The sequence below is a fragment of the Nannospalax galili genome, unplaced genomic scaffold (assembly GCF_000622305.1).
Source record: "Nannospalax galili isolate Female #2095 unplaced genomic scaffold, S.galili_v1.0 scaffold186, whole genome shotgun sequence".
Classification (NCBI taxonomy): Eukaryota; Metazoa; Chordata; class Mammalia; order Rodentia; family Spalacidae; genus Nannospalax; species Nannospalax galili.
In genome coordinates this window covers 8,793,471-8,812,989 of record NW_008358774.1, presented here as the reverse complement: position 1 = coordinate 8,812,989, position 19,519 = coordinate 8,793,471, and the positions used below count along the sequence as shown (strand labels likewise).

Sequence of the window (19,519 nt, the reverse complement as noted above, 5' to 3'; positions counted from 1 at the left end):
TACAAAATAATTTCTATTACACACACATGTATAGATCATATATGAAACCAGGCTTTGAAAAACATAGTAAGTACTTTGTTGTGTGGAGCCAATATAATCTATGGTGTTTGTAGCCTATGGTGGTCCTTTTGTTTAACATAAAAATATGTAGTGTCATGTCTTTTCCTGTCAATTTGCACAGAATGCCTTCGATCTTTTTAATGGTTTCATAGCATCTCATTACACACATAAAAATCTATTTTTAATTAGCAAATATGTTTATACAGATTTTTCTAATTAATTGTTCAGAGTTATACAACTCACCTGACTCTTAAGATTATTTGCTAGAAATATCAGCCAGAGTTTACATGATTGTGTGTTCCAAACTGCTACAGTGTTTTTGATTCCCCTCTGAAAGGGAAAAAGAAGTCTTATTCTTCTGAGATGAATATACTCATACTTAACTTTCTGGCCATAGTAAGTTCTATCATAATTTTTCTAAAATTTGTAAATTTGTTATGAGAATTCATTACATTCATCAATATTTTGATATTCTTAGTTTTGTGATTTTAAGATACTCATTAGTCTTTTATAAGATTGCCTATTCATTTGTCTGGGGAGGCATCACTGTCTTATTGTTGTATAAAGGCCTTTTCTTTTTAAAAATGATTCAGCTTTCCTTCATTTTACAGGCTGTTGAAAGTTTGTGAAGCTGAATGTATTTCTAATTTTGGTCTAGTTTATTTTTGGAGTTCAAAATGCTTAGTTTGAATGCATGATTTTGTGAGGATTCTGTCAATGATACATTGTAATGGGAATATTTGCTTCTAATTTTTAACATCTTGAAAAAGTCAATCTGATTTCCTAAAAGATATCAGTTAAGATATGTAAAAATATCTTCCAGAAAAGCTACCATCTTTTCTTGAACAAACTCACATTTTCTCAAATTCGAAACATTGTTAAATTAAGTGACAATTTGTTTATAAACCCTTAATAGTGCTACTGGAAAACAAAGAAAAAGATTGCTCTACATTATGACTGGGAGATATAAAATAAAAATAAAACATAGTGAAAAAGCCCCTCGTGGAGCTAGACAAAGATCCTACACTACAGATGCTCACCACTGTAGAAATTGTACCTTTCACACATGGTCATTGCCATCTTGGCAAAATGTCTCTCAAAACATAAAATGGAATCCTGTCCTGAGTCTAAAGTGCTGATGCAATCAGCTCAGCTTGTAGGTGGGAGACTCAAACATAATGGTTCCTGAGAAACCAGCCACTTAATGTGATAGCCAGGGAAACCAGTCCTGAGGAAGGCACAGATACCAGATTTTGGTAAAGTAAAGGGAGTCAGCCTTATACACAAACTAAACATGAACCAGAGGTCATAAGGGAGAAAGTAACTAACCAACCACAAAGTCAGCTATTGTGCAGAAGTGAGAGAGCTGGAAGATACGAACCCAGTGCCACAGGGCAGTTGTAACTTGATTTCCATCCAGTGTTTCAAGATGAGCTTTTCTCCAGGAAGCTACTAGCATGAAGTTGAAGCTATGAAAACTAGTGCATCATATTAGCATGCTGTGTGATAACCTCATATTCATTGGGAACCTCCCATTCTATTAGCAGGTCTAATTTCAAATTTAAGATGATTTAGAAAATAAATTCATGCTTGCTAAATTGTCTTTCAGCACTTGACAGGTTATAATGAGTCCTATTGATTCTCTAAGCCAAGGGCTAATGAGAGAATATATTAAAGACTTAGAGCAGAGTTTAAATAATTAAAGCAGGAAACCATCTTATAAACAGGCAAAGGCACTATGACACCCATAAAAAACTCAGTGAAGGATTTATCATATTTGGTAACCATGACAACATAAAGGCTGTGACTGTGGCCCTAGATTTGGTTACTTTTCTGTCTCTTGGCCACCCTGACTTTTTAATGCTTTGAGGATGATTCTACACTTTGATTGGTATTTTCAGTCTTTTTAGTTTGTTCATTGTAGCAACCACACGAATATGAGTACATAAAATTATCATAACAGAGGTAGGTATAAAAAATAACAGAAAACATGAATATCTCATCTTGATTTATAACAGGCTAACAGACACCTTCCTAGGCAATGGAGGGCACTAGATAATTCCTCTAAACCATCATCATAGATCTCTGTGTAGAGCCTCACTGTACACCAGGAACAAGATCTAGGAAAAGCTGATGCAAATGACTGACACAAGATGCTGTGAATTTGGTGGGATAAACCAGAGGGTCAGTGTGCGGGATAGCATTAGTGTCAACTTGACACACCTGGGTTGAGGGAGCTTCAATTGGGGGATTGCCTCTAATGGAATGACCTGTGGCCATGTCTGAGGGGCATCTTCTTGATGAGTGATGTGGGAGGGCCCAGCCCACTGTGGGTAGTGTCACCCCTGGGCAGGTGGGCCTGTGTTGCATGAGAAAGCAGGCTGAGCAGGGGCCAGGGGAACAAGCCAGTAAGCAGTGTTCCTCCATGGCCTGTGCTCCAGCTTCTGCTTCCAGGTTCCTGCCCTGAGTTCTTACCTTGGGCTCCCTGATGAACTGTGACCAGGGAGATGTAAGATAAATAAACCCTTTCCTCCCCAAGTTGGTATTGGTCAGAGTGTTTTGTTTCAGCAATGAAGAAACAAACCAGGACAGTCAGTGACAACAATGTACCTGTCGATGGTGATAAAGCACAGGTGGAAAACAAGAGTAATAAAATCACATCACAGGAACTGTGAAAGCGGCAAAGTTTGTCTCCAAAGTCCCAGCAGCTTTCAATGGACCTGACCATGCTGAAGGGAATCACAGCCAAACTCAGTGTAGGCCAGGAACACAATGAGGAAATTGGTGGGGGGAGTGCAGCTATTTGAAATGTATTTCAAATACATAGAGGATGGATGTCATCACCAAGAGGTTTCCACACATGACCAGCACAGCCCCAAACCCAAAGACTGTATACACAATGACCTGAGACCAGGTGACTAGGTAATTTCTTGTAGGACTCCTTCAGGTCCAGGTAGCAGAGCCACAGGGCTGCAAGTCATGAGTTTCTCCTCATGGTGCTGCTGTCTTCATGACCACAAGTTCTGTGCTTTTGTCAATTACATAAGACAGAAAAGACAGGACAGTTTTACATTTGCTGAAGGAAAAGATTTTTTCAATCGACTACCCAAGCTATAGTTACAAATATTTTCTCCCTACCCTGGTACATCTCATGATCCATAAATGCTATTAATTATCATGATCATCATTCTTGTCCTAATAAATAAAAAATAGTTTTCTAAATCTGATTAGAATTCAACTTCAAACTAACTTCTATGAACTTGTTATTCCCACAAAGGATGTTAGACCTATCAATTCACCAATCATCTGTTATGACCTACCTGCTCTTGATGTCTAACTTCTTCCTCATTTCAAATGCATGACATCTGATGGGATTTCTGATGGACATCCCACCATGTACACCTCCTACCAACAAGGCTATCTGATCAATAGTGACAAATACTCCCAAGTATTTGTATGGAGCCAGTACATACCCCCAAGCACCTAAAAGTGGGATCTCTGAATTTTAAGGCATGAATAATTGGAATAATCTAATTTTTTATCATTTCCACTTAAAATTGAATCTGTTGTGTTCAATAAACTTTGTCAAAAAAATCCAACAGGAGCAATGTGAGAGGAAAATGGGAGCATGATTTTTGCTTATAAACATGATATAAAAATTCTAGCTGGGGAGTGGAGTGATGGCTCAGAAGTTAAGAGCACTGGTGGTTCTTGAAGAAGACTTGGGTTGGAATGCCAGCACCCACATGGCTACTAACAACTATCCCTAACTCCAATTCTGGGAGAGTAGACACTGTTCTATTCTGTGTGGGCACTGCATGAAATGGGTACATTTACATACATGCAAGCAATACACTCAGACACATAAAATAAAAATTAATGAAAGAAAATTTAGCAGGATATGGAAACAGGCCTGTGATGGTAACTGTGGAGGATGCAGCAAGAGGACAGTAAGTCAAAAGTAGCCTGGGGTAATAACTAGAAAAAGAAAGAGAAGAGGAAGGGGAAAGAGAAGGAGAAGGGGAAATGGGAAGGGAGAGGAGAAAAGGAAAGGAAAAAGGAATGCAAGTCTAATGCAAAGTTTATCAAAATATAATGCACCTGCCACATAATGGCTGCCTGTAGGTGGAATAGAAACTTACTTGAACATTACAAATTTAGTTCATGTCATTCAGACTTGTAACATACTAAGAGATTGAAAGTTTATAATTTTACAATGAAATGCATAAAAAAACACCGGATAAAATTAAATTGATTGTTTTTGTAACTAGGGAGATGGTTCAACTTTTCCTGTAAATTAAAACTCATTATCAGGGGCTGAAGAGACAGCTCAGTGATTAAGTGCACTAGCTGCTCTTGCAAAGGACCTGGTTTTGGTTTCCAGCACCACATAGCTGGCCAACAACCATCCTTAACTTCCAGGGAATCCTCTGCCCTCTTTTGGCCACCATGGGCATTGCATGGCACAGATGCACTTGCATGCTTTCAGGCAAAACACTCATACACATAAATAAATAACTACATAACTACACAACTAAATAACTAAATAAATATTAGAATTCATTATGTTCATCAATTTCAAAGTTTTGTGATACAAAATTTATTTCCTATTTATACTATTCATCTTTTGTTGCTGTAAATTTTCCTGTGCTCATCATAACAAGAAGTCCTATACTGTGAGTGGCTGTCTTCCAGAGATGAAGAAGATTAGAACATTGGTCAATAATATGCAATGAACTATACTAGCAAATGTTTGCAAATATAAAAATTCCATTTCTACATGAAAGCTGATGTCAGAAGATGTACAGAAGTCCCTCAAAAATGTCTCATCATAAAATTAGCATTGGTTTCTCCCCTATGTCCCATGACCTGTCTACCCTCAGGTCCCTAAGCCTGACATCAGTGTCAGGTGTGGGTTCCATCCTAGGACGAAGGCCTTAAATCCAATTAAAAAGTGGTTCACTGCTTCCATAATATTTGTGCCATAATATTGCACCAGTGGGCATATCTTGCCAGGCCAGTTGTAATTCACAGGATTCACAGCTGGGTAAGGTTGACGACTACTTTTTCCTTCTGGTAGCATGAAAGCACCTTCCAGCATAATGAACACTGGCCAGTAGAGATGAGGCTTTGAGGTCAGCACCAGCTTGATTTCTCCTTGTCTGTACTACAGCTCATGCATGTAGTGTTTTCAGCAATAGGGTCTTATTGGGAAGTTCTGGTGGGTGACCAAGAGCAAGGGCAAGAGCAGCAGACAGCAGCATTATCTGAAGGTCTATGGGATCCCCAGTCAACAGGTTCTATAGAGTCCATTCCTGGCATTCAGGTGTTTTTATCATTAGACTGTGGTGTGTAGAAAGGGCAATACCTCCATTATAAGATAACTGTTTTTAATCATTTCTTATAATTTAAGAAGCTTCTATAATGGTAGATTTCCTTATGATTTTTTTCTAAAGTTGTTCAGTGTTATTTATCCTTCAAAATTCTCTCCTCTTCCCTGCCCTTCCATTTCATACCCCATTCAAACATTCCTACTTGAAAGTTCCCCTTTTCCCCAATCATATTACTAAATAGTTATTATATTCGGCTGACTCTAAATCATTATTTATTGTTATACCCTTAGATCGATGCATCTCTCAACTCTCACCAGAGAAGATTCCTTATGCAACAAATGGGGAGATTAACAGAAAATTCTACAACTGGCCAACATGCAGAGAACACGGTGCTACAGAGTGCTTATCACTGAATAGAACCCTATATCAAACTTCTGTCTCCCGAGGCTCAGGAATAATTGCACAAGAGGAACAGAAAGATTGTAACAAACAGAGGTGATGGATAGCCACAAGGAAACAGGTTTCCAGACAGCTGGTCAGTTACTTAGATGAACTCATGGCAATAGTGACAACATGCACAAGTTCCATGCAAACTCAAACCAGATAAAAAAATCCAGCATAAACATGAAAAGGTAGGTAAGAAGTTCCATCCCCACCTAAGGAAATTGTAGCAACAGATGGCTGCTGTGAGGGGCAGAGAGTCTCTGTCAAGCATGGGGCTCTTGGTAGGTTAACCAAGCTCCAGTGGATGGAGTCACACTGAAGGACATTTTGAAAAACAAATTAAAGGCCTTATTATATATGTACTAGAGCACATTAAATTGGGCGGCGGGAGGGTGGCAACAAGGGATGTGCAAATAGGTGAAGGGATCTAAATATCATCAAATAATATTGTATGAAAATCATAACTATTCAATAAAAACAAAGTTTTAACTGGGGTTGGACAGGTGGCAGCAGTTAAGAGCATTGGCTGTTCTTGCACTCAACCCACTTTTGGTTCCCAGCACCCACACAGCAGCTAACAACTGTCTATAACTCCAGTTCCAGGGGATCTGATACCCTTTTCTGGCCTCCATGGACATTACACAATACTGGTGGACTTACATGCATATGGGCAAACACTCCCACATATAAAATAAATTTTTTTAACTTAATGCTTTATTAAAGACTAGGGAAGGATAGCTCCACCTACACTCCCAGGACTTGGGAGATCAAAGAAGAGGAACAGAGCTAGAGCCTGTGATGTGGACACCAGCCAGACAACCTGATGAGAGTTCCTATAAAATTCTAAGATGAGTCCTGTTGTAGGCTTAGAAAGGTAAAAGAAATTGGCAAAAGGTGAAATGTGGTAATAACTTAGAATATTATTCTCATCTTATTTTTAAACATTTTAGCCCTACTAAAACTGAGGCAACCTTTAGCATTAACTTTTATTTCTTGTGCTTTTACTGCCCTTGTTTAATATTGTGAAGGAAACACAATGTGCTGAACTCTACCACTTTTAACACTCAGAATTACTAAAACTAAATGTGGAACAAATGAAGCAAGAATGAACATTTCTAACTACATTTAAAATAATCCAATCCTAAAATGCACTAAAAGTTTCTGTGAAGGCCTTTTAAGGACAGTTAAAACATTAATCAACAATAAATACTTTTCACCAAAAAGAAAAAAAAGCTTAGAATATGAACAACATGACTTTCAGATTCTGGATAAAAGCGTGCGTTGCATTCCCATTTCCTCAGCAAATTAGGTGGGCATAATTGGGTTGTGACATAAGCATGGTTGTTACTGAAAGCTTCTTAGTTACCTCACCTTACACATGGGGATTCAACCCTATGGGCTTCAAGCATTTTCAATCATTTTGTGTCTTCTGAGAAAAGGAGTATTTTGGTAAATTAGGATAAGAGTGGTGATAAAAGGCTGCACTAACGTGCATCTCTTAGTAGACAACTGCTTTTCAATACAAATATGTTTCAGATACACAGAAATAGAAAACATAGAGAAAACAGTAAAAACAGGAATAATAGAATTTTATGTAGTATTTAAGCTGATTATTTTTCTGGTTTGAAATAATACTTTATTTAATTAAGCACAGGAATAAAGACATGTAAGTACAAAGAAAAATGAAAACATGCACTAACAAGTATTGACAAATGTTACTCATGTTCTAAGAATCTTTTTCAAAGTTATAATGGCATACATGGCCACAAAGGATGAGAATTCTCTCAGGGACTAAAACAGAATCATGAATGAAGATCTGGACCCTCCCACAGCTGTCCAGCTGTGCTACCAGAACCTGAATGGATCCTGTATCAAAACACCCTACTCCCCAGTCCCCCGCCTCACCCTCTATGCAGTCTTTGGCTTTGGGGCTGTTCTGGCTGTGTGTGGAAACCTCCTGGTGATGATTTCAATTCTTCATTTCAAGCAGCTGCACTCTCCTGCCAACTTTCTGGTGGCGTCCCTGGCCTGTGCTCACTTCTTGGTGGGACTGACCATGATGCCCTTCAGCATAGTGAGGTCTGTGGAGAGCTGCTGGTACTTTGGGGAGAATTACTGTAAATTGCACACTTGTTTCGATTTATCATTCTGTTATTTGTCTATCTTCCGCTTGTGCTTTATCTCCGTGGACAGGTACATTGCTGTCAGTGACCCCCTGATCTATCCCACCAGGTTCACTGCGTCTATCTCTGGCAGATACATTGCCTTGTCCTGGCTCCTGTCTATCATCTATAACTTTTCCCTTCTTTACACGGGGGCAAATGAAGCTGGGCTGGAGGATCTCGTGAGTGTCCTTACCTGTGGGGGGGGGGGCTGTCAAATTGCAGTGAATCAAAGCTGGGTCTTCATCAATTTTCTACTGTTTTTCATTCCCACACTTGTGATGATAACTGTTTATTCTAGGATTTTCCTTATCGCTAAGCAGCAGGCTCAGAGGATTGAGGATGAGCAATCAGACTGCCAAGAAGTCAGCAGACAGCTACAAGGACAGAGTGGCCAAGAGGGAGAGGAAAGCAGCAAAGACCCTGGGCATCGCAGTGGCCGCCTTTCTCCTTTCCTGGCTGCCATACTTCATCGACTCCATCATTGACGCCTTCCTAGGCTTCATCACACCCACCTATGTTTGCGAAATATTAGGTTGGATCGCTTACTATAACTCGGCCATGAACCCCTTGATTTATGCTTTCTTTTATCCTTGGTTTCGAAAAGCCATCAAACTGATTGTCACTGTTAAGGTCTTGAGAGAGAATTCCTCCACCACCAACTTGTTTCCTGAGTAGATTCTTGATTTAGGTAAAGGGACTGAAAAGAGATTCATCACAGAACATAGGGAAACCATGTTCCAGATCTGCTAATGTTGAATGGTGAATGAGGCTTCCAATTTTTCTCAAACACTGAAATCTAGCTTCAGTTGTTTTTTAATAGATACAGCACTAAACCTAGTTATAATGAAAACAGCTGGTTATACAAATGCAGGGATTCTAAACCGTCTTTGTCACTTACCACTGTTTTTAGGCTGCTGGGTGTCCTCTGAGCCTTCCTGTTTTTCTGCAGTTACTAACCCTTTCATTTTAGTATCCAAAAGAAATGTCAAGAACGTATTGTATTCCTGGACATTTTTCTTCTCTTACTTGAATTCTTGGCATATAGCATCATTGCTCCATTGATCTGTAGTATGTTTCCAGTTGAATGTCAATGCAGCTAAAGTAAACTTGGAGAGACTGATTCTTTGCCTGGAGAGAATCAGTGGGAGTTTGCACTGCCCTTTATCCACATTGGTAGATCCAAAGTTGTGATTTCAGGGTCACAATTCAATATACAAATTAATCAGAACAGTGGATTATTACAATGGTAAAGAATGTTATCATTCAAATAACAACATCTACTCTCATGTTTTCTAGTCAGCGAGTAAGTATTCAACTACTGGAGGAGAGAAAGACAGAGAGAGACAGAGAAAGACAGAGAGAGAAAGAGAGAGAGGAGAGAATGAGAGATCACCCATAAATGTACCTCCCTTCAGAAAGGAGAAGGACCCAAGGAGAGAGACCCATTTTCTACAGCTGTTACTTAGACCCATTTAATATACAAAGTTTATATAAATGTCATCAAAAGAACAATACGATTATCATAGCAAGAAAGCATAAATAAAATTTATAGAGTAGTATCAACATTTCCACAAGTAATTGATTTGTTGAGATTCAAATTTTAATCAATAAATTTCTATTTATTGTTACATCATCAAAAATTGAAATTAAGATTTTTCCCCAATAGACAGTCATTCGGATAAAGTGTATTTAAATGATAAGGCAGATAGTTTTGCACCAATATAACCTATGATGTTTTATTTTGTTATTTGACCATTGCATTCCTTTGAACCTGTCTAACAAGACTTGCATATGTAAGTCCACTTACTCACATAAGCATTATTTGTATTAAAATTACACATAATTCTCAGAAGACACCAGTTAGCTTTTATAAATAACAGCATGATCATGCATGTGAACTGTTTGTACCCAAAGGCAGTTTAGGCCTTTATCAGAGAGACTGAGGCAGAGATATGAAGCCAGGAATTGAGGTCTAGAATGGTCAGTCTACTGAGATTCTGTCTCCCAAAGAGAAGCATCTTATCTTAGAGTTGTTAGAGGCCAAAGAAGTTTGTCAAAGGTAAAATAATCTATTAGAATCTCGACATTCTTGTTCTTCCTGGATGTTAGCCTCCCTCAGACTGGCTTCTGCTCTCCCTATAATAATACAATTTCTATAACTATCCCTGAAAACTACTTCAGACTGTGGATAGCATTAAGCTGTCCCTTTCTGCTTAGTCTCTATATGTCAGAGAAGGCATAGATGCTGCTGTGACTAGAAGATTCCTTGTAGGAGGTCTCTCAGAGTGTCCCTTCTCCTTACGAGTTATCCCCCTGTGCCTTGGCTGCCCAAGTGCTGTGAACATTGTTCCTCATGTTCAGCTGACTTTTCATCATTGTTCTCTGTGGAGACTGAGGAGGGGAGTGACACAAGCTGCTTCCTCAAAATCTGTCCCACAAATGTCCTCTAGCACACTGCAATTTTATTTCATCATATTTCATTTGTCATGATTTGCTATCATTCTATTAGTAAAAATTTCTAATTTAGCTTTAACTTGTTCCTAGTCCCATAGTTTGTGTATTTGGTCATCGTTCCTGTGTCTTCAGTGTCTCTCAATCTCACATTTAATGACCTACTCTATCCTTACAACTGTCACCATGGCCACCAAATCTATTGATGTCCTGCACTTTCACTGTCTATACATTGGCCAGAGGCTGGCTTTGCTCATCCCTTCAAACCCATGAGGTGTGGAAATTTGCTTTTATTAGTACAAGGGTTGCTGAAATGTTCAAATGATCCTCCCTTGAAGTTCAGAGAATGAATTTTCTGTGGCATGAATCTGGACTGGTGGGAGGCAGGTATTAGGAGGCCGACAGTACAGAGTCAATATTTTTGTGCAGTCTCTTTGTTGACTTCTGCTATTCAATGTCTGGATTGTTTACTTGGCTTTCAGTAACAGATTTCAATGTCTTCTGTGTACCTTCATATCAAGTCATAAAGAAGGTGGTTCCCCACATACTAGACTTGGCACTATTGTACCAGTGGGTACATCTTGCCTGGCTGGTCAGTATTTAGAATGTCCACTTTAAAAAATATCTTCAGATTGATGTAAACTCAAATCAGAGAAAAATCCAGCATAGAAATGGGGAAATAGGTAAAAAGCCCCAACCTTAGCTGAGGAACTATTAGCAACTGATCATTGCTAGGTGAGGGATGGTTGGTCTCCTTTAAGGGAGTGACACTAGGTAGGTTGAGCAGGGTCTAGTGGATGGACTCACTAAGGGACATCTGTGGACACAAACTTGACTCCATAGGACTTAATATACGTGACAGAATACATGAAATATGGGAGAGGGCTATGGGGCTGGTGCAGATTGGGGAGTGGTTCTAAATAAGATCAAGTTGTATTTTATGAAATGCATCAAGAATTCAATAAAAAATTTTAAAAATAACATTAAAAAAAGATTCTTTGATCAATGGTCTAATCCAGGTGTAAAGGCTAGTAACTGGAACAATATTCTGTTGGAAGCATCGACAGTTAGGAGGGGCTTGCACATTCACATGCAAATCTTTGAAATATTTTTATATTTAAGAAAATACACAGCCAGTAATGGTGCCACAAACCTTTAATCCCAGCACTTGGGAGGTGGAAGCAGGCAGACCTCTGTGAGACCAAGGTCAGCCTGCTCTACATAAAATTTCTAGGCAATCTGAGGCTACACGGAGATCTTGTCAAAAGAGAAGGAAGGAAGGAAGGAAGGAAGGAAGGAAGTTTTTTTTTGGAGGGAGGGAAGAAGAGAAAGAAGGAAAAAGAAAATACACAGCTCATTCTGCAGACCTTTATTAACTAAGCGTTGTGTTCTATATATAATGGAAAGGACCTGGTAGCAGCATAAACGTGAACACTAAAGGGTGTTTCCTGAGGAATACAGGTTTGTAGAAAAAGTAAATATGCAAAATTGATCAAAACAAAGTAATGGAAGCATTGTGTGTGTGTGTGTGTGTGTAATGAAATGCATGAAGTGTGTGTGTATGTGTGTGTGTGTGTGATGAAATGCATGAAAAGCAGGTGCAAAAATAAATCCTCTTTTGAAACCCAGAAGTCATTATTCAGTATGAATTTTGATACATACAAGAAGTAACATGAAAAGGCAACTCAACGTGATGATGTTGAGAGCAACGATGGTGTAAGAATGAGGTGTGCCCCGGCAGCCAGCCTCAGTCGGGGGCGTTCCAACTCCAGAGAGACCCAGTGGGCAATGGAGCATGTGGGGAACCTTTTTCATACACAATGGATATTTTCATAGGCACTTCTATATTGATCAAAAAATTCTGAACTCACTTGGGGTGGGCAAGGGGAGGTTGTAGATGTAGTAGAGCGGTTAAGAACACTAGCTGCTGTGGCAGAGAAGCAGGGTTTGCTTCCCAGCACCTACAATGTGGCTAACCATCCTAACTCAAGTTCCAGGGGATCTAAACCCTCTTCTGACCTCCGTGGGCATTGCAGGACATGGATGCACTTATATATATGCAAGCAATACATTCATATGCATAAAATTAAATTAATAAATAAAATAATTTTTTAAAAATCTTAGCTCATGACTTTGTAAGTAAGAAAGATAATCACTGGAGAGCAATTCTGTGGCACCAGCCAGGGCAATGACATGATGAACACAAAAGGCCACAATTGGCCAGTGTAGAGAATAAGACTGCAGAGTGTGGGTTCCTGTGTAGGACTCCTATATTAACTCTCACCCACCTAGGCCTCAGGGACTATTGGGGAAATGGGGCAGGATTGTAAGAGCCAGGGAAGGCAGTATATGATCATAAGGAAGCAGTCTTATAGGTTCCTGGGACCTTGCAGCATATGAAATTACAGCAATGATGACAAGCGTGCACAAGACCCATGCAAACTCAGTCAGGCAAATACCAGCATAGGACTGGGGAAATGGGAATGAGATCACAACTTTGGTGAGGCACTACTGGCGGCTGATCGCTGCTGGGTAGTGAGAGCTGATCTTCCTTAAGGGAGTGAGGCTACCCAGGCTAAACAGACTCCAGTGGATTAACTCACACCAAGGCACATTTAGGTACATGAACTTGACTCATAAATGCATAAAGTCCTATGAATGGGCTATGGGGGCATGCAGATAGGTATGGGGGGCTAAATATGATTAAGATGTATTGTGTGAAATCTGCAAACATTTAATAAAACTATATTTAAAACTTTTTAAAAAATTGTGAACCCAGAAAAAATAACTGGGGGGCCAAGAAAGTAGCACAGTGTTGGCCCTGCTGCCCATGTGAGCTAGCAGAGCAGAGCCAGCCTGGCATCCCACACACACCATCAGAGCCACACTGGAGTGACCACCTATATATACAGCAGCAGAGCCTGGCTACCCAAGCACACCAGCAGGGGCAGAACAGAGCCAGTCTGCCCACCCATGTGCTCTGGTGGTACCCATGGTTGGACAACTAGCATCATCACGCAGTGGCTGGCTGAAGTCTCCAATAACATCTGGAATCTGAAAAGTCTATAGATTTCAGAAAACAAACTAGAGGACACTGATATAAAGCTGTCGTATAAAACTATGAATCTTCCCAATTGCCATTCAGAGACTATTGGATTGGAAACCTAAACTAATTGCTGCCTGTGGTGAGGACCTAGCTTCTATTTTTACCCAGAGTAAAACCCTGTGGGAATCAACCTGTTGACAAATGCCTTGGTTCATAGTGGGGTCATTGTGCTGTGTAGGGCCCCGAAACAGCCAAAGTGTAACCTGCATGCAAGGGCTGTGAACAACTAACTTTGATGATGAAAACCAAGTGTTTCCCTCAGAGAAATCCCTACTCGACATTTTAAAGTAGTGTGTAAAGAAACAGGAGTTAAGAGTGAAAATCCTAGTCCAAGGAACCTGGGCATATTCTGATCCAAAACCACGTACAAGGGAAAGGGAGTGGGCCCTTACTGTGGCACACCTCTGTGCAAGGATTATGGATCATGGACACTCCTAAGGTCTGATTTCTCTGGCACCCAGCTCAGAGATGTTATGTAAGATGGATGCAGTTTTTCATTTGATAATAGATGACATGAAATGGGTGGGGGGGATGGTAGGATAAGGGTGGAAATGGGGAGGAGGCCTAAATATAATCAAAATTCATTGTATGAAATTCTTGAATCAGTAGAATTTCTCTGAAACTTAAAAACAGAGCAAAAGCCCCAAACACACACACATACACACACACACACACACAAAGTAATGGGCTAGAATGAGTCAGGTGGCTCCTAAAAAGATGGAAACTATATAGAGGTTTGAGCATTTACAGGTCTAAGGCCCTTTCCTTTTTTTATTTTTATTTTTTGGTCTTTTTTTGTGACAGGGTCTTCCTGTAGCCCCAACTGGCCTGGAACTCACTATGTAGACCAGGCTGGCCTGGAACTCACAGAGATCCACCTGCCTCTGCCTCCCAAGTGTTGGGATTGAAGGCGTGAGCCACCACACTTGGCTCATTTTAAATTTCCTACATGGAAATAAAAAAGGAAATCACTGAAGTGTCATCACACAAGCTACCAGAGGTGTACACAGTGTGTGAACATGATTATATCATTGTTCATCATAAGGACCAGATGTCTGTTCAGAAAAGTTAAGTGCAATTGGTAATGCCAAAAATATCTAGGTAAGGGATTGGAGAGATGGCTCAATGGTTTAGAGCACTGGATGCTTTTGTAGAGGACTGGGGTTCTGTTCCCAGCATGCACATGGTGGTACACAACGATCAATGACTTGGGTTTCAGGGGATCCAGTGACCTCTTCTGACCTCTGTAGGCATTACATGACACAGATGCACTTACATAAAGGTAGACAAAACACTCATAAACAAAATAAATTTAAAAAACATTTTTTAAAGGTTAGGTGAATGCAGGTATTTGAGGATACAAGTCTTGTTGGGAAGATGAGATGAAAGGAACCAAATGAGCAATGTCGTAAAATAACCAGATTATTGTTTTACTTGCTGTAGGGACCATTCCTCTCTTAGTAATTAAAACATAATTTATCTGAATTGACCCTTGAAGTCTCAGGGGAAATGATCTTGTTCAATAAAAACACAATTTTTATATTAAAAAGCATGGAGGTGTGGAAGGGCACAGATTAACTCTGCACCTGGTGTTGTCACTAATCACTTCCTCCTTCGTATGTTCACGTCCTAGTATAGAACTTTGTGTATGCACTTGTTTATGACAAGCATTTTTCTTTGAAATAATTCCATGAAACCTATGTGCTCCAAATGGCTCTAAGTAACTTGACTGCAGTGGCTGGGTTTCATTCTCCTTTGTGAACAGACTAGCATTTAAAGGTAGCCCCACTCAGTCTCTGAGTCCTGGGGGCTCAATATTAATATCTGATTATTCTGACATTAGGCTTTTGACTTTAACTCCTTCTCCCTCAGTGCCCTCACTAATATAGGAACGATCATAATTCACATGGTTGTGGTGAGGATTAAATTACTTAATTTTAAGTAAAGTCCAAAGTACAGAATAAGAGTTCCACATACATAATCCTTAGAAGGTTTAAAGTCCATTCAGGTAACTTACAAGTTCCAGAATCTGTGTACTTGCCACCAGGATTACTCAATCAATATTTATTGAAAGAGCAGCTCCTGCAGCAAACCTATGACAAGCAGAGAGAGTCTTAGGGATTAATGAGACACTAACATGTTCAGTTTCATAATCAGTTTTCTAATACTTATAAAAATACAATAACGTACCCATCTATGAGGGGTGTGGAGAAAATTAACCTATTTGCCCAAAGAGTTTGAAAGGCTACTAAAAAAGTAATCACTACTTTAAATATATTGAAGTAGATATTAGAAATATATTTGAATGCATAAATTTCACAATATTTGCCAGTTATTTTAAATGTTTCTGTTTAGTCTATACTGTCACTAAAGTGAAGGAGTGATACTTCCCTAGAGCTGAGAAGTAGTTCATTCATTGAAACCCCTAGAGTCAAAACAAAGTTTAATGTCTAAACTAAGAGCTGTGCACAGAGGATTGTAAAAACAGGGAACAGGTAATCACGTGATTCTATTGAATCACATGAAGATAGAGTTCCTCTCAAGGGCATCAAGATTGCAAATAAGCCAAGCATGGTTGCTCACACATGTGTTTACATCAAGGAGGCTGAGCCAGGAAACTGAGTTGCAGGCTGAATTAGACTACAGAGTGGGACTATGTTTCAAAAAAAACACAACATAGTATAGTATCTAAAGAACACTTTATGATATAAAATATATGATCATAATAACATCATGAATTAATAAGAAATAGTCTTTGACTATGTCAACATAGAAGTAGGAGAAAATAGCAAGAACATTTTAATATTTGTAAGTTACATTATCAATCATATAAGGCTTTGATTATTGTAATTTGCTATCAGATTGAGACAGAGTAATCTACAATAGAATTTAATAGCTTGTTTACTCCCATTTTTTTCTGGCTAAACTTCTCTCTAGTTCACTATCAAGAGTTATTCATCTCTAAAATTCCTGGCTGGATTTATCCAGTGTGAACTGTAAAGCTAATTCAGAATTTCTTTTTTGTTTTAGAAACAAATTGGTGGGTCCTAGAAAAAATGAGTTTTCCTGGCTTGGAATGACACTATAGTTTGCCTTCTTCTCAGGGTTCTTCTTTTGAACACATTATTGATTCATGCTTTTGTGTATGAATTTGAAAACTTCTGTAAATCATTACAACACTTTAACAACAAGTAAATGATAAGCTAATTTATAAATCATATTAAATAGAGAATAACAATCTTAAAATTCTCAATTAAAACATATGAAAACTTGTGAAGTTTTGAGATTTTTGTGATTTCTCCTCAGTATGTTCACTCACCAGGAAGCAGCTCACTGAATGAATGTTATTGTTTCTGACTTGTATCTTCTTTTCCATAGTAAAGCACTGAACAGATGTTAGATAATGTGTGTGTGTACATGTGTGTGTGTTTCCAGGATTATAAGTCAAATATGAATCATAATTTATCATTTTACATTAGAAAATCTAGCACATAATTTCCCCTATCCCCATGATGTTCTATTATGAATCTCTTTTCAATCCCCTTGCCTAAACCAAGAGCCTACTCAGGAAACATGTTAGTCGTGGAGGAATTCTCTCTCAAGACTTCGCGGGATTGGAGAGATGGCTCAGCCCTTAAGCGCACTGGCTGCTCTTGTAGAAGATGCGCATTCAAATCCCAACACGCACATGGAGTCTAACAATTGTCCCTAATCCAGTTGCAGGGGATCTGACATCCTCTTCTGTCTTCAGTGGGCATTGCACAACAGGGATGCACATACATACATGCAGGCAATACACACAAACATGTAACATAAAAATAATAAATATATTTTTAATAAACACTGCCTTTGATGGCTTTTCGAAACCAAGGATAAAATAAAGCATTAATCAAGGGGTTCATGGCCGAGTTATAGTAAGCAATCCAACCTAATATTTCATAAACATAGGTGGGTGTGATGAAGCTTAGGAAGGCGTCAATGATGGAGTCAATGAAGTATGGCAGCCAGGAAAGGAGAAAGGTGGCCACTGCGATGCCCAGGGCCTTTGCTGCTTTCCTCTCCCTCTTGGCCACTCTGTCCTTGTAGCTGTCTGCTGACTTGGCAGTCTGATTGCTCATCCTCTCAATCCTCTGAGCCTGCTGCTTAGCAATGAGGAAAATCCTAGAATAAACAGTTATCATCACAAGTGTGGGGATGAAAAACAGTAGAAAATTGATGAAGATCCAGCTTTGATTCACTGCCAGTTGACAGCGCCCCACACAGGTGAGGACACTCACGAGATCCTCCAGCCCAGCTTCATTTGCTCCCGTGTAAAGAAGGGAAGAGCTATAGATGATGGGCAGGAGCCAGGAGAAGGCAATGCACCTGCCAGAGACAGACACAGTGAACCTGGTGGGATAGGTCAGGGGGTCCCTGACAGCGATGTATCTGTCCACAGAGATAACGCACAAGTGGAAGATAGAAGCACAACAGAATGATATGTCAAAACAAGAGTGCAATTTACGGAAACTCTCCCCAAAGTACCAGCAGCTCTCCACAGACCTCACTGCGCTGAAGGGCATCACGGTCAGTCCCACCAAGAAGTCAGCACAGGCCAGGGACGCCACCAGAAAGTTGGCAGGAGAGTGCAGCTGCTTGAAATGAAGAATTGAAATCATCACCAGGAAGTTTCCCCACACAGCACAACCCGGAAGCCAAAGACTGCATACCAGGTATGAAGGAGGGAGCTGTGGGGTGGTATGTTCTAACACAGGATGCACTGAGGATCTCCTAGCACAGCTGGACAGCTGTGGGAGGGATGCTGGTCCCGCTCATGATTCCATTCTGATCCCTGAGAAAACTGTCATCTTCACAGCTATATGTGCCTTTCCAGCTTTCAGAAAAAAATCATCATAAAAGATATAAAATTTGCCTGTAATCGCTATGGAATTTTCCAAACTTTCTTCGTTAGCCCTGTGCTCACAAACCTTTTCTGATCCTCCTTCAAATCACAGAAATAATCAGCTTTTATGATGACATAAAATTCTCTTTAGTCTTATTCTTAAATTATTTCTCAGCATTTCCCTCTTCCACACATCTAGGAATAGTTTGTATTCAAAGCAGTGAACTAAGATGAGATGTATGTTTAATGCAGCCTTTTATCTGCCTTCTTATCCTCTGGCGCTAAATGTTTCCAAATAGTTTCTAGGATTGATTCCCCATAGTGCAAGGCGTGACAGGTAAGAAGCTTTCAGTTAGTATTATATTTATGCTACAACCTAATTATACCATTCTAATTTTCTGAAGACAATTGACTTTTTTCTAAAAATTTTTTTTAAGAAGAAGCATTTCATTACAGCTTTAACATATTCATAACACATTTTATTTATTATTTTTATTTTGTGTATGCGTGTATTGCCTTCATGTAGGTAAGTGCACCCATATCATGCAATGCCCATGGAGGGCAGAAGAAACTGTTGGATCCCCTGGAACTGGAGTTACTGTCAGTTGTTAGCTGCCATGTGGATGCTGGGATTCAAACCCAGGTCTTCTACAAGAACAGTCAGGGTTCTTAACCACTGCGCTATCCCTCCAGCCCCGACAATTGACTTTTTAATGAAATGAAAATAATATCTTTATTCAGAATCGGAAAACCAAATAATTTGTTCTCATTGGCAGTTGCGTTTTCATTTCAGTGAGAAATATTTGTTAATGATTATTGCTTTGACTGTCCTTAAAACTCCTCCACATAGGCTCTTTACATATTCTAATATCGTGTGCTAAAGAAATAAAATTCAGAGACATACACTATTACTTAATTTAATCCAGGTTCAACTTTAATAATTTCGGTTGTGAAAGTGGTACACTTGAGAACATAGTATTTCTGTCATTGAGTCAAGGAAGGGTAGAGTAAGAACAAACAAATAGCAATTCATGTTATAATTTGTTTCTTATTTTTAAATAATTAATAAATATTTTAA

General features: G+C 39.3%; 1 protein-coding gene, 1 non-coding gene and 2 pseudogenes across 2 annotated transcripts; 2 read left to right on the top strand and 2 right to left on the bottom strand.

Moving 5' to 3' along the window:
* Positions 1-1,937: 1,937 nt before the first annotated feature.
* LOC103724959 lies at positions 1,938-3,409 on the bottom strand (annotated as a pseudogene).
* Positions 3,410-7,596: 4,187 nt separating this feature from the next.
* Positions 7,597-8,677, top strand: LOC103724930 (trace amine-associated receptor 7a-like). Its single transcript, XM_029558149.1, is given in 2 exon segments — positions 7,597-8,339; positions 8,341-8,677. Coding segments are annotated over 2 exon segments (1,080 nt in total).
* A 3,326-nt stretch (positions 8,678-12,003) lies between these two features.
* Positions 12,004-12,128, top strand: LOC115068274. Its single transcript, XR_003847630.1, has one exon. It is a non-coding gene; the product is annotated as a small nucleolar RNA SNORA40 (small nucleolar RNA).
* A 4,991-nt stretch (positions 12,129-17,119) lies between these two features.
* Positions 17,120-19,519, bottom strand: part of LOC103724958 — a 3,502-nt pseudogene continuing 1,102 nt past the window's right edge.